The 25,695-nt window shown below is 37.2% G+C and overlaps 1 protein-coding gene across 5 annotated transcripts in view; it reads right to left on the minus strand.

Moving 5' to 3' along the window:
* Lrp1b (LDL receptor related protein 1B) overlaps positions 1–25,695 on the minus strand; it is a 1,927,307-nt gene that overhangs the window by 365,081 nt on the left and 1,536,531 nt on the right. For all 5 annotated transcript variants that reach the window (XM_037205578.1, XM_028868856.2, XM_037205579.1 and 2 more), the window contains 2 exons: positions 13,039–13,228; positions 11,709–11,913 (listed from right to left, as the gene is read on the minus strand). In XM_037205578.1, the coding sequence (XP_037061473.1) occupies positions 11,709–11,913; positions 13,039–13,228 (395 nt within the window). The remainder of the gene's footprint in view (positions 1–11,708; positions 11,914–13,038; positions 13,229–25,695) is intronic.

Consider the following 25,695-nt stretch of genomic DNA (forward strand, 5'->3'; position numbering starts at 1 on the left):
CCATGGATGCTCCACAGCTAGGTCCGCAGTTCATGAGTTCCCAATGACTCTGCACCCGAGAAGTCTGACAGCATCAGTCCCACCTTTCCTCTGCCTCTCATGTTCCCTCAAGGAAAAGAGGTCTAGAAGTACCCAAAAAGGACTTCCCCTGGCATAGATGATGTTTTCTTGCCCTTCCTTTTGTATTGTATGATCTCAGCATCTTTTAAAATTTATTTTATTTTATTTTACACTATAATTCAGTTCTACATATCAGCCACGGATTCCCTTGTTCTCCCTCTCCCCTTCCCCCCAGCTCACCCCCCATTCCCACCTCCTCCAGGGCAAAGCCTCTCCCGAGGACTGAGATCAACCTGGTAGACTCAGTCGAGGCAGGTCCAGTCCCTTCCTCCCAGGCTGAGCCTAGTGACCCTGCATAAGCCCCAGGTTTCAAACAGCCAACTCATGCAATGGATCTCAGCATTTTTTTACTTTACATGTTTAATCATATTTTATAACTCACTTGATATTTTGTGATACTTTATTTCATAAAGTCTTTAGTTCCTTATAACTGTCCTTTCTGTTACCCAGTATCTTGCTGTTATAGAAGGCCCCTCCATTTGGACAAACAGTGATAATTCCAATAACTGAAGTAACTTGGTTTGCAGATGTTGTTAATATAAGTCTCTGTGTGTTCACTTGGGTCTGAGCGGCTGCAGGAGCTGGGTGGACACAGGAAACCTCCAGCTACATGCAGAACTGATGTAACCTTTCTCCACAGGTCTGCCCTCCCTTCCATTTTCAAAGAGTAATCTCCAGATGTCTCTCCCTCCTCTGAAATCTGCACCCACACCTGATTTTTCTTCTACCTTAGCCTTCATCACTGCCAGTGAACTCCCTCCCTTGCTGCCGCCTTTGCCCAGTGAGGAACCATTCTCATTTTTTGCTACCATTCCTCTTGCCGATCCTGGCGGACCTGATCTGAGGACACTGCACTCCTCAGACACGAGTCCAACCTTCAAGTCACCTTCTTTGTCCTGACAAACCTTTCCCTTTCCCTCCCGTCACCATCACACAGTCCTTGCCATTTGGCTGCTCCTTTCACCCAGCCCTACTCCACTCTTCCACTCTGCAAGGTTGCAGGTTCTGGGCTCCCAGTGCACATCCTGGTTTGCCTTCCTCTTGCCAGTCTATCTAAAATCGAAAAGCATTTAGATTCCAAAACTTATCACAAATAATTTCAGTATCTTACCCAGTCCTTTAATCTGTCATGATATTTATGTCAGACTGCCCTCATCTCCTCTAAGGATAGGGAGCACCTCCAGATATCAGCTCAGCACATCCATATATTCTTCATGTACAGGATAGAGGTCAAAACCTAATTGGTACTGCTTAATCTTTTGTTAACTTGACACAAACTAGGGTCATTTGTGAAGAGGGAACCTCAATTGAGAAAATGCCCTGATGAGTCTGTTCTTACCCCTGTCTGTGGAGTTTTGTTGTTTGTTTGTTTTGTTGTTTTAATTGTTGTTATTAAAGATTAATGTGTGAAGATGTAGTGATACATTATTTGTGCTGAAATGTGATATTTTATTTGTATGTTAATAAACAAAGTTTGCCTGGAGATCAGAGGTCAGCGAGCCATAAACAGAAGTCAGGTGGTAGTAGCCCACACCCTTAATCTGATCACATGCCAGGCAGAGTCTCTGTGTGTGTTCAAGGACACAGTCAAGCATGGTGATACAAACCTTTAATCCCAGTACCAACCATAGAGACCTGGAGGTCTGTATAGACAGGCAGTGATGAGGAAGTCATGTGGCTGGGCTGAGAGCCAATGAGAAGGCAGAACAGGAAGGCAATAAAAGCACAGGTCAGACAGGAAGAAACTCTCTCTGTGGAAGCTACTGCATGGTGGTAAGCTAAGGCTAGTCACTTGATCTCTTCAGCTATTACCTCTGTATTTGGGTCTGTGTTTCTTATTTAATAAGACTGTTTAGAAATTTGTCTACAGGAAGACCCAGCCGATATAGGTAATACATGGTGGTTAGTCCAGAGTTCTATAAAACAAAATGTAGAATGATCAATCCAGTAAGCAGTGTTTTTCAGTAGCTTCTTCTTCAGTTCCTGCCTTTAGGTTTCTGCCTTAATGGACTGCAACCTGTGAGATAATAAGCCTTTTTCTCCACAAGTGGCTTTTAATGGCAGTGCTTATCATTGCCTTAAAAAAGGAAACTAGAACACAAACATTGATTCCCAGTGGAATTACCAACTCAAGTTAAATTTCCTCCAAAAATGGCTTATGATTTCTTGCCTCTTGGCAAAAATGGAAAAGGCTGTCCTAAAGGTGGTCAATTTGATAAAACCAAAGACATTACTCAAAAAGCCAAGAAAAATCCAGCTTTATTATTCTGCTTATCGGGAACCAAGGCTAAATATACTCCAGAAAGTGATGAAAAGATTAGATATCCACCTTCATATCATTTTGCAGTCAGCAGCCAGTATTAGAAAGTAGCTTCAAAGATTAGAGGACAGCCCTCACACTTCCCAAAGTGGGTATATAAAACTTTTCAAGGTCTTTAATAATAGAGGAGAGGAAATAAGATCAGGTTGAATATCAAGGGTTGACAACAACATTATGTCAGACTCCTCAGGGCTAGTGAGTGTTGGGATTGACACCTACTACCTAAAACCAACAAAGATCAGAAGTCTCTGCTCCCACCTTCATCAGTCCGACTGAACACAAAGTTTAATGGCAATCATGGTTGACATCTTGACACACTGGGAAAGATTGAATCTCACCTAAAGAATTGCTTCTATCTTATCTGCAGGTGGGCATGTCTATGGGGCATTATTTTTTATTGCTAATTGATAAGAGGACCCACTCCATTGCAGGTGGTTTTAATCCTATGCAGATGGTCATGGATGGTATAAGATGGCTGTTGATGAGCCAGAGAAAGCAAGTCAGTAATGAGCTTTACTTCATGGTTGCTCAGCACATCTAGACAGTCTCCTTGGTTGCTACCTCTGCTTCTACTTTAGTTCCTTCCAGGCCTCCGCTTTGTAGTGCTACCTGGAAGTGTGAGCTACCATAACCCTATTCCTCCCCAAGCTGCTTTGGGACATGGTATTTATCACAGCAACAGAAAGCAAGCTAGAACATAGTGCAAAGATATCAGTTGCTGGTAAGCCTAACTCATGCATCTGGGATATGGGAAAGAATTATTCAGTTTTACCAGAATTTGATGTGTCCATACAAGATTTCTCTTTCTCTCTCTGATATGAAGCAGAATGTACTTCTGTGAAAACCAAACAGACTGGCCCACCACAGTGCAGTCTGTTTGGATATTAGTTTCCTCCTTCCTTCTTGGTCATTCCCAGTTATCTGACCTCTTTCCTAGGACATGACATTCTAGAAAACTTCCATGCATCTGTTATTTATTTTTCCTTCACAAAGTCTTAAAGAAGCAAACTAATACCTACTATTTTTTCCATCAATACACATCCTCTTCTGGGGAATCTTTGATCACTCTCCTACTGCTTATTCCTGTGTCTGAGATGCATCCTCCCTATTCTTATTCTACAACATACTCTTATACTAAGTAATGTATATGGACCTTCAGCCCTTGTGTGTCAGGATCAGTATCAACTCATCCTGAGGAATTTGGGCAAATGAAGTCTTTCATTATCTGACCAATAAAGCCCCAAATTTTATGACCTACTTTCCTTATAATACTTTTTCTGGCTTCTCAAAGGTATGTAGGTATTCTACCACTTACTCCAAATTTTGTGCTTTATTAATTTAGCTGGAATTCCTGTTCACCTGCTTGTCCACTTAAACCCTTTTATCCCACATTCAGCCTTCCACCTCTTATTTCTCAGTCTTTGGTATAAAGATACTTTACTATTTCCCTCAGACTTTCTTGAAATTTATCTGGACAGACTGTGATAACCTAATGATCACACTGCTAATATGGACAGTACTTCCCCAATAACTTCAGGATGGCCCTCATCTTCTTGGTCAAGCTCATATTCATGATACTTTAAATCTCAAGAGTTCTCCCAGCACTTCCTGCTCATACAGATATGGCCTCCTTCTCTAAAGGACCTCTTGTGACATTTCTCTACAACATACCTTGATCCTCATTAATTTTCTGACTGACCAGGGATACCAGGTGTCCTCCTCTAAGTTTTAGATAGCCTCTACTCTATTAACTTACCTTGGTCATAGTCTACCCCTTCCTTTCCAAGGAATGACTCAAAGCTTCAATGCTTTAATCTTGTAAATGCTCTTCCCTTCCCACAAAGACAAAATTAAAACAAAACTAAAAACTAAACAGACCTACTTTATTTTCTGGGCCTAGTGAATTAATTTCATATCTGGATCCCAACTTTGGAGTCTTATCTAAACTTAATTTTTTTATTGAAAATATATTTTATACAATATATTCTGATTATGGTGTCTCTTCTTCCAGTTCCTTTCATCTCCTTAACACCTTCCCTTCTATCCAGATCCATATCATTTCTGTCTCTTGTCAGAAAACAAACAGACATCTATGGGATAATAATTAAATAAGATTAGATAAAACAAAAAAAAAGTTAGAATGGGAAAAAACAAATACAGAGAAGCAAAAGGGTCAAAGAAAAAGTATAAGAAACAGACAGACAGACAGACACACAAACACACACACACAAGTTCACATACACAGGAGTCCCATAAGAACACAAAACCAGAAGCCAAATACATACACAAAGGACTTACATGTTTAAAAAAGAAAAAAATGTCCTGAGTCAACATTATTCGACAAAGAATGCTGTTCAGTTCATTTTGTGATATACATCTACTTCAGCTAAATGTCATTACCAAGCTATTCAGAACCTCTGAGCCTCTTCTCAAGTATCCAACCTGTATCCTCTAAGTTTAAAGCACATCTGGCAACTCCTGTTTTAGGGCTTCAGTACCCCTCCTAACCTTTTACCCTGTCTGTGCTTGCCTCTTTTAACTTAGCCCTAGCTCTCATCTGTGTGTTTTATGAAGAAACATTTGAGCAGTAGCCTATCTGTCTAACAGTTAGACTTAGTGCAACAGCGTTGGGCTTCTTTTTGAAGACCCATGAAGCTGCCTCTCTCTGAATGATAGAAAGCCTCAAGCTCACATTCTGTGAACGTACTCAATCCCTGGTTCCCATAGACTCCTTGAGCTTATAAATCATCCTTCGTTTCCTCTACCTTATTATTTCTCATTCAACAAGGTACACACGGCTTATATAAAACCTCAAGTCACCTTTCAATGACAGGAAACTCTTCATCTACTTTTCTGGAGACTTAAGTCTCTCCAAAGAGACCTTCTCTGGCCTTAGTGCCCTTAACTCCTTTCTACCCTCCTTTACACTTGTGTCAGATGCTCTTACTGGTGAGTCACCTCACTGGTATATTGATCTCTCTTCAAGGACACCATCTCATCACAGGATAGAACACTGTTATAGATGACATCACTTCAGAAGCCCAATCTCTTCCCAAATACCTCCTCACAATAGGCAGATCTTATAATCATTAACTACTCATCGACAGTAGCATGCAATCAAAAGGTCATGTCTACACGAAGTCTATATAAACACCACCTTCTCCATATTCATGCTCCAATTTGGCAAGAGAGAGGCTTTCATTTCTGAGTAGTTAATGATGAATTAATCCACAAACCCTTTCCAGCACTCCTTCATCCCCCACTGCCTTGGACAACAAGAATACCTTCCTGATCATATAGCTAAATGCAACACTGGAGCTTAAACTCTTTATCAATGGATAATACTTGACTTTCAGATTTCCAAGTACACTCACTTACATCCCATCTCCTCCTTTGTTTATTCTCTTATCCACTCAGCCATGGTCTTATTCTAGAGGAAAAAAAAAGCAGCCATCCTATAAAACTCCTGGTATATTCTCTGTAACTGCCTTTGCCCTGCTTCTGCTGAACAGTCAGCTTTCCGTTCTGTTGAGCATAAACACTTCTGTGTGTGACATCAACCCTGATAATTTTATTGAAGACACACTTCTAGTCCCCCATCTTGTCACAGACACCTCACACCATCACCCTACAAGGTGAGGAAGGTCTGGGTAAAGTAAGCCCTATGAAAGAAGTTTGGTAGATTCAATAAAGAGGACATTATTTACTCTCAAGTCTCTCCTTAAAGGGCTTTCAGACTGTTTTCTTTCCCCATTCAGATACATGAGGACATTTCCCAGGACAGTATTTCTAGGCCAACTTCATCAGTATCCCATACTCTCAGCAATGTTCTCACATTGGTAAACCTTTTTTTTTTCCTCAAGTTGAATAGAACCCACCAGGTTCAAGAGCAGATAAGATGCCATTTATAGCTTCTATCTGTAATCACGCCTTGCCTTTGCTTGATTGCTTGATTTCTTCTCTATGGTCTGACAGCAACCTGTTTTCATTTCCAAAGAAGCTCAGCATCTGGTTATTTTTTCAGGTAATAAATATTCCTTCTCTATCTTCTATGGTCCACAGGAAAGGTAGAAACATACCAACGTTTCCCTCAATTTATTAAGCAGTACTGAGACTCAAACTTCCCTGGTCAGCTCTTCTATCTAATGCTCTCCTTTGTTTATGACCACCTCAGAAAACTCATTAACCTTAGCCCCTTTGATTGTATATATGACAGGACCATCACTATACACCCTCTACTAAAATCTAATCTCCCTTTCCTAATGCATTCCCCACTTCCTTTTACATGTATCCAATCACACACTAATATCAAGGACCTCCCTACATCTCAGCAATATCCTGCAGTATCTTTATATATCTTTATATATAAATGCTACTGTATTTACATTTAAGATTCTTCCCAACCTTACAGATATAATCAATATGCACCTCATCTTGATAATCACAAGTAAAAGACATCTCTAGCAGGCTACAACACTGTAAGCTCAAAGGCTGTAGACCTCAACTCTAAACTCTTCTGGTGGCCCTTTCCCCTCTTATACTTCCAGTCTCCAAAATGAAACTTCCCCATGCACAAGCATGACTAGTTGGAGCTGCCCTGATTCATCAAACATCACTGAACTAAACAAGTGTCCATACTTCACTTGCAAATTCTTGACACCAGCCTCTCTGTGTCTCTCACCACTACCAGCCTGCTAAAGTACAATGATATGCCCTTGGGTACTCTGTTTCTTTCTCCACTCATTGCCCTATTCTGATTAATGGATATTTCTTATTAACCCCAGTCACTTGTCTCTTACATGATACTAACCCTCCCTTTTTCTTGGATGTGCATGTCTACACAAACCCGGTAGTCTCTATCAGTATTCTTTATTCCTCTATCTACTTGAGGAGACTTATCCTTAAAACTTTACATTCCTTGTTCAGCAAGTCCTTTCATGATCCCTTTCCCAATACTGACCTTGAGAGATGCCTCCTCCTTTTCTAACCACTGAATGCCTCATTCTCATCCTGAAATTCTGACCTATAGGACATTGATTTTCTTCAATTGTCAGATCAACGGACATATATCCAATAATAACCCAGCTCACCTCCATGATATAGTTCTATAACAACCACTTTATTGAATCTACCAAACTTCTTTCATAGGGCTTACTTTACCCAGACCCTCCTCACCTTGCAGGCTCTCTTTTGTATACTCCACTCTTTCAATGCTATCCTCCTTTCTTATGAAACTTCTCTTCCTTTGTTTTCAGCTATAGTCCTCTTCTTTCACCTTCTACTCATTACTGAAACCTAGATTTTTCAACCCAAATCCGTGCATTCAGCCAAAGAAAAGACCAGGTGCCAAATGGAAAAGCCCCTTCCATTTCTTTCCCAGAAACTGTCATTCTTCAACAGTTAATAAGTACTGTCATACTCACCTGGATATGCTGTCCTTCTTTTAACTCTGGTACCTGTTAAAATCTTACTGTATTTGAAATAGATATTTCGACTCATCCCATTATCCTGTCTGCGGACCAAAAGTACTTCAAAGTTAAACTCTAGGGACTCAGAGAATCGTATGTGCTCTCATACTTCCAAAGCCTTACTTAGGCTACCCAAACTGGAAAACAGTTTGAGAAAATGAAGTTTGAGTCATTGCCCAGGAAAACTAGAATATCACCCCACATATTTTCTCACATCTTCTAACCTTCTACAATTCTTATTGTCTCAAAAACTCAGAAGATTTCTTCCTCTGGAATATCAATTTATTCCTGTTTTCCAGCCAATTGATTTATTTTACAGACATTGAACACCTTTATAGTAACCAAATAGTTACTGCTTGTGTTTTTTTTTTCATTTCCCTCCTATATTAATTTCTCCACCTACCTGTCTGCTTGCTGTCCAGAGTATTTAGCCAACTGAGGCTCTTTCAAATATACCCTAGGTAAAATAACTACCTCAATTACATCTCTCCAGATTCCAGTAGAGCTGCATGCATGTAGCATTCTCCAAAACTGGAGAGTTCTGGGTCTCATCACTAGCTAGAAAGGTATCACTTGTCTCTTCCTTCAAGAATGATGCTACTTCTGTATAGACCAGTCCAGAATAGCTCAAGATACAGCAAAGAATTCCAGCAAACAACATAGGCAGCCAAGCTTCAGCAAAAGTGTCAAGAATACTTATTTGGGAGAGAAAGCCCTTTTCAATAAATAGTACTGGCAAAACTGGACATCACTGGGACAAAAATGAAATGAGACCCATATCTCTCATTGTTTTCAAAATTAACTCAAAATGGACAAAACTACTAGATTAGAACACTGAAAGAATGTTTTTGTACATTTTTAAAGACATGTATTTTTGTAAGAACTCAGTCAAAAGGAAACAAATGATATTACTTTAAATAAAAACCTTTTTGCATGATAATAAATCAGCTAACAGAATAAAGATTTGACCTAAAGAATGATAGGAGGTATATGTAACCTATATCTCTGTCAGGGTTCATATTCAGAATTTATAAGAACCCCAACTCCATAGTTAATATCTATTCCAATTAAAAATGAACAAGAGACCTGAACAGATGTTTCTCAGCATACAAAACTTCCCAAGAGGTATACAAAGAAATATGCCACATTGCTAATCACCTAGAAAATATAAATAAAAATAGCAATGAGATGTCATATCACTCCAATTCAACTGTCTATTATCAAAAAAAAAAACAGAATGTGTATGTTTGTGTGTATTTGCCTGTGTGCATGTATAAAAGTTCTAAAATTAGTCAAAAATCAAGTAACAAATGACCTAGAAATTACAGTACTTATCATATACTTAATAAGAATGAAATTATTATGTCTAAGTGGTATGTGCCCTATATGGCTATTGTGATCATGCATTTAAGAGAGGGAATCAAATTAAGTATCTAAGGAACTCAACTTATAAATGGGTAAAGAAAATGTAATTACATCATTCTAGAATGCTATTTGGACACAAAAATGATAAAATGCTATCACATTATGGAGCAACAAAGATTTATTAGGAGAGGATTATGTTAAGTGAAATAAACCAGGAAGAGAAGAAAATTGTCATACCATCACAGTTCTTTGGAATCTAAGCAAGCTGATCTTACAGATAGAGTACAGAGGCTGAGGAGTTTAGGGACTTGGGGAAAAGTTGGTCAACGGTACTAAATTAGGTAGTAGGAGGTAAACATTCTGCCATTCTAAAGATACAACTATCATTAACAATACCACATTTACATTTAAGATAACTGGAACAGAGGGTTTTTGAATATCCTTGCAACAAAGAAAGAGTCTATGTTTGATATACCATACATTGATCATTGCACATGAGCACAGGTACACATTGTGCCCAAAATTTGTCTGTTTTTTATTAACGAATAGCTAATTTAAATGTCTTAAAATATGTAGACCCTAAGGCAAAAGAATAAAATAAATTTTGAAACTTTTCTTCCAATATTTTGACCCAGCTAGAAATAATCATGGTTTGGACATATCAACAAGGAGTGCAAAGCTGCAACCAGAACTGGGTATGTTTTTATATCACAAAATAAATACTTTACATTTTACTAACAACATCCTCTTCCATGTCACCCACTGTAGTTATTACTACCATGAGTAGGAATAGAGAACATAATCAACAGGTAAAAATATGAATTGGGATAAATTAAGGGTTTTATGAGGAGCTACAAAAGCTTATTTCTGTATTAGGACATAACAGAAAATAAAACCATACTGAGTACATTGACTTACCTGGCTGTGTTTCCCAAAGTATTAACTAATATCTCCATTCAGAACTTCTGTTATATTCTACTTTATCTTCACAATACTTGTGATAGATTGAAAACTTGCACATCAAAACTTCAGTCTATAAAAGCTAAGCAATTTGCCCAAGACTAATGACCATTAAGTTTAAAAGATAGATGAATAATTTAGGCATATGATTCTTTGATCAAGGTTTAACACAAACTGAATCTAATCAAGGCTGAGCCCATTCTTTCAATGCCATTTAAGCACTCCACTCTCATTTCTCCCCGCCATTTATGCTACCACTGGAAAATATGAGGTACCAAAATGTGAGTCAGGGCATTGCCTCGATTTTCAAGAAACTCACACAGTACACTCCACGTATCTTCACATTAACCCCATACCATCCTTCATTATATGCAGTGACGCACGCTTGTTGTCACATTTACTGGAAGACTTAGGCTTGAAGAATTGTTTGAACCCAAGAGTTCTACGCTAGCCCAAGTATCATAGCTAGACCCCATTTCAAGAAACAAAAGCAATGAAACAAAACAAAAACACCGCCTTATCATGCTTGCTCCTATAAATTCAGTGTGAAATTTTGGTTAGTTGGTTGCCTCTTTTCTGTAAATAAAGCTTTACATGAACTGCCACATTCTACCTTTTACATTTTCTGTCTGTCTCAGTACTGTAAGGGTCTATAGTCACCACACACATCATTTAGTCTCTGAAATTTCCAATATTTATGACCTGGCTTTCAAGAAAGTATTTTCTTCCTATCTCAGACTCCTTAAGGTATCAGAGGGCTGAGAACTGGGAATTTTGTACTTCTGACGGACACTGGGCTGGTGGGTGGAACAAGACAGCCCTAGTGGCCTGGCCAGTCAGGAATAGCTCTTCACATGTTGAATTTTCACCATCTCTAGTGGTGACACTTCTCCTTGAAGAGATGAGGAACACATTGGAATTTGATTATGTACCTGCTTTGAGGGTTATTCAGGAGATGGCATATTGATTCCTCCACTAAGATTTCATGTGGCAGTAAAAGAAAAGACACTAAGACCTCACTGAGCATGATATGCTTGTCTGTGAACGTATTTCCATGTGCCTGTCTTCAGAGCTTCAGAAGTGCCTGGGTTCCACACAGTGATTCTTTTATAACTTTCCTCTATTCAGATAAATGAATAGAGTTTCACAGCTTAAAATACAAATACCAAAAAAGAACATGTAAACCACTAAAGTTCAGTTCAAATTAAAATTGGGAACAAATCTAGTATTTGTCTCCCTGGAATAAAGGTTATGGAAAGTTTTTTTTTTTTTTCTTTTTTTTAATGGCAGGAAATACACTTCAGTAAGGTTTTCAGAATACCCATGGACTGTTTGTGTGCTGAATAGATTTTCCAATCAAGTAAGTTCAATTAGCTCTTTTGAAATTCCTTGATAAGTGCATACTAAGAAAGTATTAAGTATATTTTTAAAGTTGTTATATAAAGTGGTAATCTAGAAACATTCAATTAACTTACATGTCTTCGGGATCCATCGTATTCACATCTTTCAATTTTCCCTAAGCTGCCATCTGAGAAATACAGCTTTTCTGCACGGTGATCAAGGGTGAGTCCATTTGGAGTGAGTATGTCTGTGCTGACTATCACATGTGGATTCTTCCCAGTCAATGTGGCTCTCATGATGCTGGGATGCTGTTCATTCCAATTCGTCCAAAACATTAAACTGAGTAAAGTGAAAATCATAAGAACAATTGAAAAAAATGTTATTATAAATAAAAAATATTTGTAGAGACACAAGAATGTGAAGTTGTTTAATATTTTCTTCTTAGTCTATGACCCTGTGAAAGTCTAAGTGGGAAGGAGAAGTGGATATTGTTTTCAGAAATAGCTTCCAGATTTTTCTCTTATTATACATACATACATACATGCATGTATACATTATATATATATATATATATATATATATATATATATAAACACAATAAACAAAGGAAAAAAAGGTATCAATTTGATACCAGAGGTCATAAAAGGGTTTGGAGGAAGTGGATACAGGAAGCTATAAAAGTGAAAAAAGGAAAAAGAAAAGATAAAGTAGCATAATGATAATTCTAATTAAAAATGGCAAAAAATAAAGATTGGATGAATCTGGATTAGTTCTGCCATTGCTCATTTGAGAACAAAATATGATTTTCTCCTCCACCTCTTAACCACACCACCATGGAGTGAAACTCAACAGGTACATTTCAACCCAAGTGCTTTGTGCTTCACATTCCTGTGCAATGATGTCCTTTACAACATTACTCACCTCTGTCATGTTTTTCTACATTGTTTTATTTTTATTTTCTCAGAATTAATTCTGACATGTCCTCCTGTTGGAAGTTCCTCAAAAGTACTAATATAAACGTCTGGACAGTTTATCAGCAAATGGGTTAAGTTGAAAAGATAGGTATATACCACAATTATTTCATTGATCTTTGTGTTCTTTGGATTACTTTTAGGCAAAACCCCAGTTATAAAAACTACCGGTTAAAGTGAAAAAAAAAAAACTATTTTTAAGGATCAGCATTAGCAGATACTGATAAATTCTTTATAAATATATGAATCAATGCACTCTATGCACCATAGAATTTTCTGAATTTTTCACTTTCATGGTTTACACTAGTTTTATTGAACCTCTTCCAGAGATAACACACACCATTTAAGTAATACACATTTTAATTATTCACACAGTGTTCTCATAAAAAGTGAGAAAGGCTTACAGAAGGAACTTTGAAGAAAATCTTTATCTTTAAAGTGCATATAGTGTCCTATTCTTATTATAATGCAGATGTAATAAGCAACCTCTTACTTTTGGCATTCATCTAAAGCTAGCACATGAGGGTGGTCGTCCTCTGACATTGTGATGACTGCTTCCCTGTCAATCGCTCCAGGCTGAGTCTGGTCTACTGTGTGCCTGGTGATGGATGATGTGCTGGAGCTGGTCCAGTACAAAGTGTCCCAGGCTCTGTGATAGGCGAGGCCCTCAACAGATCCCACATCTGATGGAAGAAAGTAGACAATAAACCACATTTTAGTTAAAAAATAGTGCCTTCTGACAGAAACATCATTCAAGATATATACAAAGACCTTATTTTATCAACCATATGTCTATAAACTCTGTGAACTAAAAACACAAATGTGATTCTTATAAGCAATACATTACAACATATAGCACAGTTGAAGTGATATATGCATGTGTTTACATGTACGTGTGTGTGTGTGTGTGTGTGTGTGTGTGTGTGTGTGGTGGGGTGGATATAGGTTTAAAAAAGTAAAGTTATTAAATACTTAATTTTTCATCCAAATATGAAAACCACAATATTTTATTTCCCTTTGGTGTAAGACAATGATGGTATTCCTTTTGTGTCTCAATAATTAATTTTAATAAGTCATAGAATACAATTCTGAAGAACACTAGTCAGCAAGACTATATAGGTTCACTGGTGGTGAGTTTTCTGCTAATATTGCAAATCTAGGGATTTCAAGCATAACCAAACACATCAGACTGACAATAACATCAAAAGGCAAATCAGCAGCTGACTTGGTACTGTCAGTGATGGTAGACAATATTTTAATAAGCTAGCTGGCAAGTTGTTTCATCCTGTTCTGCTAATCTGTTACAAAAACAAAATGAATTGGAATGAATTGGTCTCTAAAGCACACTGCAAATATCGTGAAGTGGCAAGCGGTGGTACAGATTCTAATACACAGGAGTAACAAGTGGAAAAACAGAGCGATCATGTCATCATGTCATAGCACTCCATCCCAGTCCCTGGGCAACAGAGCAGCACAACTGTTCTCAGAATGCACCTTTGTACAATTCGATCCTTATTTTGTTGCTCTTCTTCCCATCTTCAGTATAACAAAAGCTATACCCACATCACATCCTGACATGAAATTGCAGCACAGAGAGAGTTTTGTGTTTTTCTGTCTAGGAAATTCTCAGAAAGTACTGAGCTTTGACAAAAATCAGTAGATTAAAAAAAAAAAAAAGTTACTTTGATGGTCTTCAAATCCATATTCCTCATACTGGGATGCATTGCCTGGCCTTAATACAAGGCAAGGTGATATGCCATGCTTTGTTGATATCCATGAGAATCCTGCCCCTTTCTGAATGGAAATAGAGGAGGAGTGGATAGGGGGGTCAGAGCAGGGTGAGAGCAGGGACTTGGAGGAAAAGAGGGAGGAGAAATTGCAATCAGGATGTAAAAATAAATAAATAAAATGAGCAAACAAAGCAAAATGGGGGGATGGGTTACTTTACATTTCGGAAGTGTAGTTAGAAGTTAGATAGAATTTCATGGGGGTGCAAATCAACAATTAAGACTTTTGAGCCAGATTCCTTGCATATAATCAAGTTATAGATACCTGTTTGGATCTTCTACATGCAAAAGGAATATCTGAGAACATCATAATAAATAGCTACCACTTTTGGGCACCCACTATGTGCTACAAAATGGAGGCTGTTTTGAACATGTCATTTTATTTTGTGAATAAATATACCCTAAAATTTCTTTATTATCCCTTTTCTAAGGAAACTGAAATTTATCTCTATAGTACTCATAAATGTTAATGCAAATTTTTTAATCCAATATATCTTCATGGAAGATATCTATTGCTTAGTCTCAATGGAAAATACATGGCAACAAATGAATGCACGTTTTGTTCTCAACTTGTGTGACTCTAGAGAAATTGTAAAACAAGTAATTTGCCATGATCACTTCCACTCACACATTAAACCACCAGTTTAAAGTTAGTAGAGAAACTTAGACCAGGGAAAATGGAAGGAAGACCATTAAACACATTATAAGGAAATCTGTTCAGGTGATTTCATTTGAATAACTTGGTACTTGTTGGGAGTATGTGACTTGTAATTGTTCAAGACACCTCAGGTGTTAACTAAAAACATCCTGCTTTATTAGTGTGTTTATGTACTTTCCTACCATCGATAAATATGATAACTTTATTGATAATGACTTTAGCATTATAGTCCTTGACTATTCATGGCTGGAATAAGAAATGGCAGCTCTGAGCTCTGAGTAAGTTGAACCATTTTTCCTCCCATCTGCACATCCCTGTGTAGGGACTTGGCAAGTCCTCTTTCTGTCTATTTCTCCTGCCAGTCAAAAAAAAAAATGTCACTGGCACCTAAAGTAAGAGGAGGTGGATGTTCCTAGTTTATGGGTAACAAATCTAGAGCACGGATGAACATACTGTGTCTAACTATCCAAACTTTTTCTTTGAATCTGTTTCTTAGTAGATGACAGCCTGATTGTGGTGGTTTAAATGGAAATGCACCCTGTAGGATCTGACTCGAATGCTTAGTCCCCAGTTTTTGTTACTGTTTGGGGAAGCTTAATAAGGTTAGGCTTGCTGGAGGAAATATGTCACTTTGGGAAGACACTGAGATTTGAAATCCAGGCACCATTCCCAATTTGCTCAGAAATAGCAAAAAGCTTCCAGTTTGCTATTTAAGATGATAGTTCTCAGTCTGTTACTCCAACCACCACACCTACCAATTATTTCACTTCTTGTCCATGATGGACTCATATCCCTCTGGATCCATAAGAAAAACCAAACTCTTCTTTCTATAAATTGTCCTGGTCATGGCATTTGATCACAGTAATATAAAATTAAATAATATACTAATAGTTCAATTTACTGGAGTCTGATAGTATATTTTACAAACTTTCAGTAATGTGTTTCTTTCTCCCCTCAAAAAAAAATCCCTATGAAATTATATTTTATTTAAAAAATTTAAAGATAGCATGAAAATTTGCATAAAAAATTACATAATGCCTCTCAAAATTGTGGAATTATATGGTATTATATGCACATATGCACAATCACCTATATGTGTAAGCAGATCTCATGATGCTTTTCAATATTGTGAAGTCATATGGTGTGTACATCCACATATGCAAACACCTGTATGTATTTGGGCAAGGAGTTTCCTAAATTGGTCCATCAGACAGAGAAAGAAGTTTGATATATGATTATAGCAGGCAATTGTATAGCTAGCATAAAATGAGTATTTATCCAATCACCTAAACCGGAAATATCAAGTACAGGAGATGGGTACAGAGTTAAATACTGCTGGAATTTAAGGCACAACTGAGAAAAGAATGTTAACAAGACTGCTCCAGCAGCTCTACATTTCTCAGTTCAGACAATGATTAGGTTTGGGGCAGGGTGCATTGTGAAAACAAGGCTTCCTCACTACATACACTTGCCATCATATAAATAAATAAGGAATCCCACTCCTCCTTATCTACTTAACCTGTAGCAGTTTGATTTAAACAACAAGAGAGAAGACTTAGTCAATTTTATAAAAGTGAGAGGGGTGTACTGCAAATAAATAAATCGATCAGGAAAAGTGGTTAATACCATATAAATAACTACTTCCTATATACTTATGTCTATATTAACGGTGGTAAAACTGACACTCATTGTCACCTACCAATAAATTCTTTAACTAATGCCCAAAGGATTTCACTTGTGTGCAAATTTCTCTCTGTTCTAATTTACTTTCTGTTTCTCTGATAAACACCCTAACCAAAACCAATTTGGGTAGGAAAGGGTTCATTTCGGCTTACAGATTTTAGCCTATTATGAATGGAAGACAGGGCAGGAGCTCAAGAAAGAATCGTGGAACTTAACCATAGAGCACAAAGGATCCAAGCTGACTGGCTTGCTTCTTATGGCATACTCAGCTAATTTTTTTATACAGCACAGGCCAACCCACAAAGGGATGGGCCCTAGTACATCAAACAGTCATTAGGAAAATGACCCCCATGGACTTGCTCATTTGTGATAAAGGCAATTTTTCTATTGATGTTTCCTCTTCCCAGGTAACTTCAGTTTGCATCAAATTGACAAAAACTAACCAGCACAATCACATTACAATTGAAGAAGAGTAGTAGCCTAGCCATCCCTCTATGTGTACATTGTTATAAAAGTAGGAGAAGAATTCACCTAATGGAAAAATAAGTGTGCTGTTAGTGGCTCCACTCTTTCTCCAGCTAAAGGGAGTGTAGTACAAAGTCAACAAGAAGTATTTATCTCAGGAACATGCTACAACTGAAAAGGGTCTTGACCTCCTGTTGAGTGAGTACTATGTTCTTTCACATCTCCTTATGACCTAGGCTGCAGGGCCAAAGTATACTGTTTAAGACGATACCCCTGGTGTGGAACATTCCAAGCTTGTTTGTTTGTTTGAATAGTCTAAGTTACTTTGACAAAGAGAAATAGCTTTGATTGTTAGCTCAAGTAAAATGCTTAAAATAAGTGCCTTGTGGAGATAACCCTCTGCCTGTATCTTAATTTTGAGGTAACCAGAAAAGCATGACTCTACGTATGTTTCAGAAATCTCTGTTGCTGACAATTTTATATATAGTACATTTAGTGCCTTTTTGATTTGTTCCTAACAAAATACTGTTTTCCTTACATTAGGCCTAAATTATATCATTTCATTAAAAATATCTCAATACTTTTTTCTCAGAATTTCTACAATTCATTCACTAAAGTGTATGTTTATTAAAAAACATAGAGTGAACTCTAAGTACCTTCAATTGACCTGGACAATTAAAAAGAAATTATACATTTAACCTCTGTTACCTATATAATCCTACATATCCTGCAGACAAGACAAAAGAATCAGGTCACACTAGTCTGGAAAAGAGACAAGGATGCAGAAGCCATGCACGCTGCTGACATGCCAGGTAGAGCAATCACAACTTCTTCGGTCCTAATCATATTAAAGGATTTTCATGTTTTCCTTCATTGTAAATAAAATGGTATTTACATTCCTGATCATTTTTGCGAATGTCAGTTGATTAATAAGATTGACAAAACTAGATTCAAGCCATATCAGATACCACAAAGCCTTTTGGTAAACAGCATTGGAATCAGAGCTTACATGGTGGGAATTTGGATTGAGTGGGGAACAGTTCTAACCTTCCTTTTCCTCTCTTTTCTTATCCTTCTTATTAAAATAACTGTTTTCTATAACTAACTAATTATCTGGGATGTAGCTCTGTGTTCAACATCTAATCATTTGCCAATTACCACTGATTCCCTTGAAAAAAAGCATCTCAAATATTTTCATGTCAGAAGAGTCTTTGCTTTACATTTCCCAAAACAACCAAACTATTTCTCCTAAAAGAGTGTTGAAACAGAGTGGTGAAATGAGAAAAAAAATGTATTTGCTAAATCCTGACCTGACCTCAGACTAACACTGAGGTCATAACTCACCTGACATTAGTCTACCCCTATAACCACAAGGCTATCTGCTCCCCTCCCTGAGCTGTGATTCCATGGTGACATGAACTGTGCCCCATTCTTATTAAAAGGTCATAGTTCATATTCTGTTATGCTTGCTAACAGGTATCATAGATATATGTCAGTTGGATGTACAAGATTTGTGGTTTTTACCTATATAGACCCCTGCTTACTTAGCTTGATGCTGCTTCTTTAGGCTTGTACTCACGAGAGTGTGTGCCCTTGGTCAGGCCTGTATGGCTCAATAACAACTTAAAAGGCATAAAGAGCTCATTTTTGTCTCCTTTTCTTGGGTGAGAACAGTCCTGCTGCATTCGATGGCTCTTCTGGGACCTATTCTCTCACTGAAAAGCCTGTCCTAATTTGACCAATTAAACTCTCTGAACCTTCTGTATCATATGGTTTTTTGAAATCTGGTGAATGTACTCTTCTGGGTAACTCTTGGTTTATCATAATCCCAGGCTTACATGTCATCAGGGGACATCCTGTTGATATTCAGTTAAGGCAACTCCACACCTCGGATGCACTTGGTTGTCAGTCTGTTGTATTGAACAGATGAGAACATGGTGACTGGCTTTTACTTGTCTGATTATTATTACTGTTTATACTTGTTTCTGTTACAGTTTGCCCTCCATCTCCCTTCTGGATCTTGCTCAGTCTCTGTCCCTCCCATCGGCTTGATGAAGCTTGCTGTTTAAATCCTGCAAAAACCCTTATCTCAAGCTTTCTTTGTTCTCTGTTTTATCTAATCACTTGATTCAGTTGTATAGGGATTCAGATATTTTTCAGTTATGGATACTATCATTTTATGCTGTTCTACTTTGTTAAAAAGCTGCCTCTAAGGTTGGGTTATGACCCTCTCCTTCACTTACCCAAGAATGCTTATTTGAAATGTTTTCTCAAATATTTGTCCTAAGTCAAAAGACCATTTAACTCTAGAAGAGAAAGAGGAAGGGAGAAAAACAGAACAGCCCAGAACCAGGTAATTAAAACAGCTAAAAAGTAGACTATTCCCAATTGAAATTGCTGTTCTTTATCTCATACTCTTCTTGGTTTTATTTAATTCTCTAAAATTTTTGCTAAGACTAATGTGTAAACTTTCTGTTCCTCAAGATTTGTAATTTTATTGGATATGGTTAAAAATCTGTAACAGAAACTTAACTTAAACCTTTAAAGTGCCTTTGAGTCCTCTGATTGCTATTAAATAACCTTTTTAGACTAAGAAGGCAACAACAGATTACCAAGATATTTTGCATTAAGGTGGATTTTTGTATGATGATTCTCCTTCTAAGAATTAAAATAACAGAGGAGGGCAAAATCACAAATAAGATTTATGGAAAATAGGATTTAAAAAAATAGCATGTTTAATTATAAGATTCAGAAATTCCTAAGGTCTATTCAGGCTAGTAGAAAGTGACTTGAAGACATATGTCTAGCCTCCTTTTCTTTGCTAACATTGTTAAGCTGTTTCAGTTATTTCGATAAACAGAGTATTAAACCCCCCCCCCAAAAAAAACAAAACAAATCAACTCTTTAATAGTCTTTAATGCACTATAAAAAAATAAAAACTAAATAAAGTTCCCAGGACCTCTGTGGACCGTATGGTTTAAAATTTATTTTTAGTGATAAAGTATTTTCACTTAAATCTTCAATTCAAACTTTTAAGTCTGAAACTGAACAAGAATGAAGCATAAAAATTAATGTTATTAAATCTAATAACTTGTAAACTGCTAAGGATAATTAAGATACAAAAGATAATGATGAATCATGTTGTCAATGATCAGCTTCTTTAATGTGCTCAAAATTATGTTTATAGTTATACTAAGTACAAATATAATTTATTTACATAGGCAAACTTTATTTAGCCTCCTGTATATGTGTTCAAGTTTAAGCTCAAAACTAAAAACAAGTAAAGTTTGTTTAAAATTAGGTATAATTAATAGATGGCTCTCAAATTCTTCAGAGGTCTCCTGAATGTGGTATTTAATATGTTAAATAAAAAAAAGCTTCTGATAATTGACAAAATTGTTATTTCCTGAAGGCAGCCCTAAAGTCTCCTCCAAAGAAGACAACTCATCTGGATTGTGGTAATACTAACCACTAGGCTTCACATATGAACTTGACTGTCCAGGCAGCTTCTGCTAATCTGATAAAGCTACAATTACAAGTCAACATCATCAGAGATCTGAGAAAAGTAAATTAGAGCAGGGAAGATAATACAAATGACCTCTGTATAATTTAATTTTATTAAAATTATCAATTAATAATTTGCAGAGGCTTACCCACTACCTGAGGGGCTACACTAGGTTTCTTCATGGGGATCTTGAAGGTTTCACTGGGGGCAGAAGTCCAAAGGTAGCAGGGCATCCTCAATTTTTGACCATTATACAGGACATTAACTTCTTGATTGAGACACAAGGCAGCATCAACCTTCAGCTGCCAGGCCCAAAAGATCTGTGAGACATTTCTGTATGCAAAGAACTTGAGAGAGTGACCTATCTTGGCTAGGCAGAAAAGAGCAGTCATTTCTCTAGTCTTGGCCTCAAGCAGCTTTTTCTTGCTGAAAAACTTCACATTAAGAAGGATAACACATGGTATTAAGACCTCATAGGATCAGTGTTTTAAAAATTAATCGATGGAGTTGTACAGACAATGAACTTGCTAATGTATCTAAAACTTTTATATTTTTTACAAACTTTGGGAAACCATTCAAGCTTATGAAAGTCATGACTTGACTATACCTGTCACAGGTCAAATGGACTCCAGATAAGTACTGCTAATATGTCAGTCAACAGCTTAAGCTTCCTAACCCACTGCATATCCCTGAAAGTGGTCTTTTTCTTTTCCCTGTTCTTACTGGGATCCCAGGCCCAAATGCTTCAAACAAAAGGTTCTTCCCAATGATGATCAGTTTTAACTTATGCCCCTAGTCTGTATCTGTCCAGCAGATTTTGATTGGCAGATAGGCAGTATCCAGGAATGAGCTGCAGTCTACAAACTAATCCAAAGTGATCTACACCATGGCAGCCCTAGCTGGTCCTACAGACAGTATTGGACTTTACTGAAAGCTGATGTAAATCAGTCCAGTCAAAGTGATTGTTCCCCGTTGCATCAAGCTGGGTTAGCAAAGAAGATATTTCTGATAATTACCTCTCTATTGCCTGTATCACCCTTCTGGTCCAACTTTGACCAATATTCCAAATTTCCTGATCCCTGATAATATCTTATTTTTCAGCTGAGAAGCAGTCAAAGAAAAGAGTATATCCCCTTTATCTTCAACAAAAGGCTGTAATGGTAGATCCAAAGATAACTAGTTCCCCTCTATCAGGAATCACTTTCTTTCTCTCTGGCAAAGGGGACAAATGGCAACCTATGGTGCCCATTGACATATAAAGGGCCATGTGGTCTTCCTGACTCTTTCAGTATTACAAGTAAAAATATAAAAAAGGACTAGTCAAATAGAGGTTTGGATCTCATTAAGTGGCTTATTCATGGTTCCCAAATTTTAATCTGGGTAAAGCAGGTGTTTACTTCTTTCTGCCCTGTTGTTTTGTGGAAATTAATACTCATTTATATATGTGTATATCTACTGCTTTGTATTCCTACTCTTGGTCAATCAAAAAACAGAGTAGAAGAAGTCAAAACATAGCAATTATCAATGCCAAACTAGACAAAGACCTTAACAATTTATAATATTCTGTTAGTATTTGAAAGAGAAATTTTAATCTCTAGCTGAGGTGTTTTTCCAAAATAGAAGGAGGCTGAGTTGGATCTACTCTCCTTTGGGCAAGGAAGACTTGGGATGACCTTGGGAGAAAAATATTGTTTTTATACTAACAAATCTTGTGTAATTAGACAGTGTCCAGCAAAAATAAGGAAGAACCTCCAAGAAACAAGCAGGCCAACCAGGGCTGATTTGAATCCTGACTCAGCTGGTCACCGTAGGTAGCTATCCCTTTCTCCAACCTCTTTAGCCTTCTTAGCATTCAGCTTATACTACTCCTGATAGAGTCTTAGCTATCAGGAGTAGTTCTGGTCCTATATGTTAAATCTAGACTAGAATCTGCTCACTCGTGGTCCCCAGGCGGGTGGGGAATGAAATAATTAATAAATAGAAGATAATGTAGTTCAGATGTGCTACAATGCCCCCAAACAATGGGGAAATGAAATAAGAAAAATGTATTTGCTAAATCCTAACCCCAACTTTGGGCTAAAATTAAAGTCATCCTGATGCTCAGATGTGCATAGTATTTACAGAGACCATAAATGTACCTGCCATTGTTCTGCTTTTATAACTACAAGACATTCTGTTACCCATCCTGATAAAACAGAAAGACCATGGTGACACAACTATACTGTATTCTTCTTCAAAGTTCATATTGTGTTATGCTTGCTAATATCTATCACAGCTACATCAATGGGATATACCAAACTTGTGGTTTTTACTTTTATAAACCCCTTGCTCACTCAGCTTGGGGCTACCTCTCTAGACTTGTAGTCAGAAGCCCATGTGCCCCTGTCTGGTCCTGTGTAGCTCAATAAATACTTCAGATTCATAAAGAGTTCATCCTGGTATCCCTTTCTTTGGTGAGAACAGCATCACTAAAACAATGGCACAGTATGAAACTCGAAGTGACAATGATTTCATTCATTCATTCTTTCCTTAGTATTATACAATAGTTTTGTTACTTAGTCACTTTTCCAGTTGGTGTGGAAAATTCCCTGACAAAAGAGACTTAAAAAAGGGTTTGTTTCAGATCTCTGTCCTTATGTTGGCATGAACTGGGAAAGCTGCAACCAAAGATAGGAAGCAGAGTGCTGAATACCGGTGTTCAGTTAACATCATCCTTTATATGCAGTTCAGGACCCAAGACCAAATAATGGGTACCTTTAGGGTGGGTCTTCACATCTCAATTAATCTAACCAACATAATCCCTTATGGGAAGGGCCACAGGCTAACATAATCCTTCATAGGCATGCCCACAGGCTTGTCTTCTGGGAGATTTAAATTCTGTCAAGTTGATAATAAATATTAACCATTACATTAGTGGGTTTTTTGTTGTTTTGTTTTGTTTTGTTTTAAAACTTCTAGCCCCTGTAATCTCCACACTTGAAAGGCTCTTGCAGAAAGAGTACTGTGAGTTTAAATTCAATTTGGGATCGGAAAAAGACCATACCTAAAGAATAAAGCAAGCAAACAAACAAACAGCTAGACCCTCAATTTCAGCACATATTTTAGATTCATTTGATAATTATCTAAACTGATGCAGGCCTAATGGCATGGGTCTGTAATTCCAGCCATACTGAAACTGAGGCAAAGAGATTATAAATTCAAAACCTATATGACTACATAGTATGTACAGTGGCAGCCTGGGAAAGGTAGGGAGATTTTTGTCTAAAAAGTAAAAATAAGAAAGAAAAATTAAAAATCTGGGTATGACTGTATTTCAGTTGCAGAGCAGTTACTTAGTATACATAATACTAAATATATATAATATATATTACAAATTGAGCCATATCAAAAATTGCCTCTGTCTCTTGCTACCACTGCAAAACACTAATAAATAGAAGTAAAGTTTCAGTCCTGGATGATCCTCAGTGTGTCAGGCTTTCTGGGAAAAAACTAGAGGAAAGCATTGGCATTGATAAGATGAGAACAATCCCAATATGTCCTGGACTCAGAAATCATGAATTCTAAGGTGCCCAAGGCCTTGGAATTGCTAGGAAAGATAAGAAGACCAGCACATAGAGTATTGAAGTAGAAAGTGACATGACATCTGCCCTCTTATGATCCTGAGAAGAATTTTCTCTGCTCATTATTAGTTGGAGAACAAAATAACCATCTCTAAGGTCAACTCATATGGTGAAAAACAATCCCAGCAAAGATTTACTCACAAAAAGGGAATAGAAGAATACCTTACTACATGATGTTAACCAAACCAAGACTTACATGCCTACAGGATTCTCATATTCATTACATTTTATTATTCTTTCTTCTGGTATTCTTTGCTTTAGCAGTCTGTGTAAATACTCTTTACACCATTAAATCCTTAAGTAAATAATGACTGATGTTTTATTATATGATATTGTATTCTAGTATTTGTGATGGCATATAAACTGTATGCATCTATTATGCAGAGGAGACAAAAGAATAAAAAAAATAACCCTTCAAAATACAGTCATGAGTGAGAAGTAGAAATAAGGACTTTTGGGAATCCAACACACAGCAATATACATGCTATGAAAGAAAATCTAGTATTATGTAGAGTCCATCAGGTATTCTCTGGTAAGAGACCAGTAATTTCAAAACTATGTACTTTGATGTCTCTCAGGTGTGAAACTTTAACTAATCAATGAGGCACATGCAATTGGTCAGAACACAAAAACGACACCTAACTTGCTAGAACGGTCCTCAGCTCTTGTAATTCCCATCCCAGAATGTACAAGTGTGGAATAAACTTATCATAATTAAGAACCCTGACCATGCAGACATAAGCATAAGTACCTGACACAAATGTTAAATTTGTGCTTTGTTTCTTCCTTCTTTCAATTTATCCTTCCTTCTCAAGACATTTGATCTTGTGCCACCCATTTTAATTGTCTTTATGTGTTTATTTGCTCTGATCCATGGTTATATATTGGTTTCTTTGATCTTTTCCCATGTTACAGAGTCTTTAATTCTTCTCTGATTCAGCTTTTGGAACCCTTTGTTCTTGATTTCCAGTTTTTCAGTGTCATCTCTTTTCTGGGGTCCTGATCCAGCAACTCCATCTGATTTTGCTTCTTCATTCATTCATTCCGGATGATTAATTTCTGCAGCATGGCTCAAGCAGAGGATATGTGGTTGCAGACATCTTATTTGTTCCCTGACAGTGCTTGGTATTTTGGAGCTATTGTGCTAGGTGATAAGTCTTAAACATTAGAGTATCAATACAAGTTTTCTCCCACACTTGTCAAAATGAGCTGTGTTGCAAGCTCCAGGAACTGGGCTCTCTCTACCTCTCAGCCCTAAGATTAGGAATGGACTGTCATTTCCACATCTTTTTTTTTGTTTTGTTTTGTTTTGTTTTGTTTTTCCAGACAGGGTTTCTCTGTGTAGCTTTGAGCCTTTCCTGGAACTCACTTGGTAGCCCAGGCTGACCTCGAACTCACAGAGATCCACATGGCTCTGCCTCCCGAGTGCTGG

Source organism: Peromyscus leucopus, chromosome 4, assembly GCF_004664715.2.
Source record: "Peromyscus leucopus breed LL Stock chromosome 4, UCI_PerLeu_2.1, whole genome shotgun sequence".
NCBI classification, from domain to species: Eukaryota; Metazoa; Chordata; class Mammalia; order Rodentia; family Cricetidae; genus Peromyscus; species Peromyscus leucopus.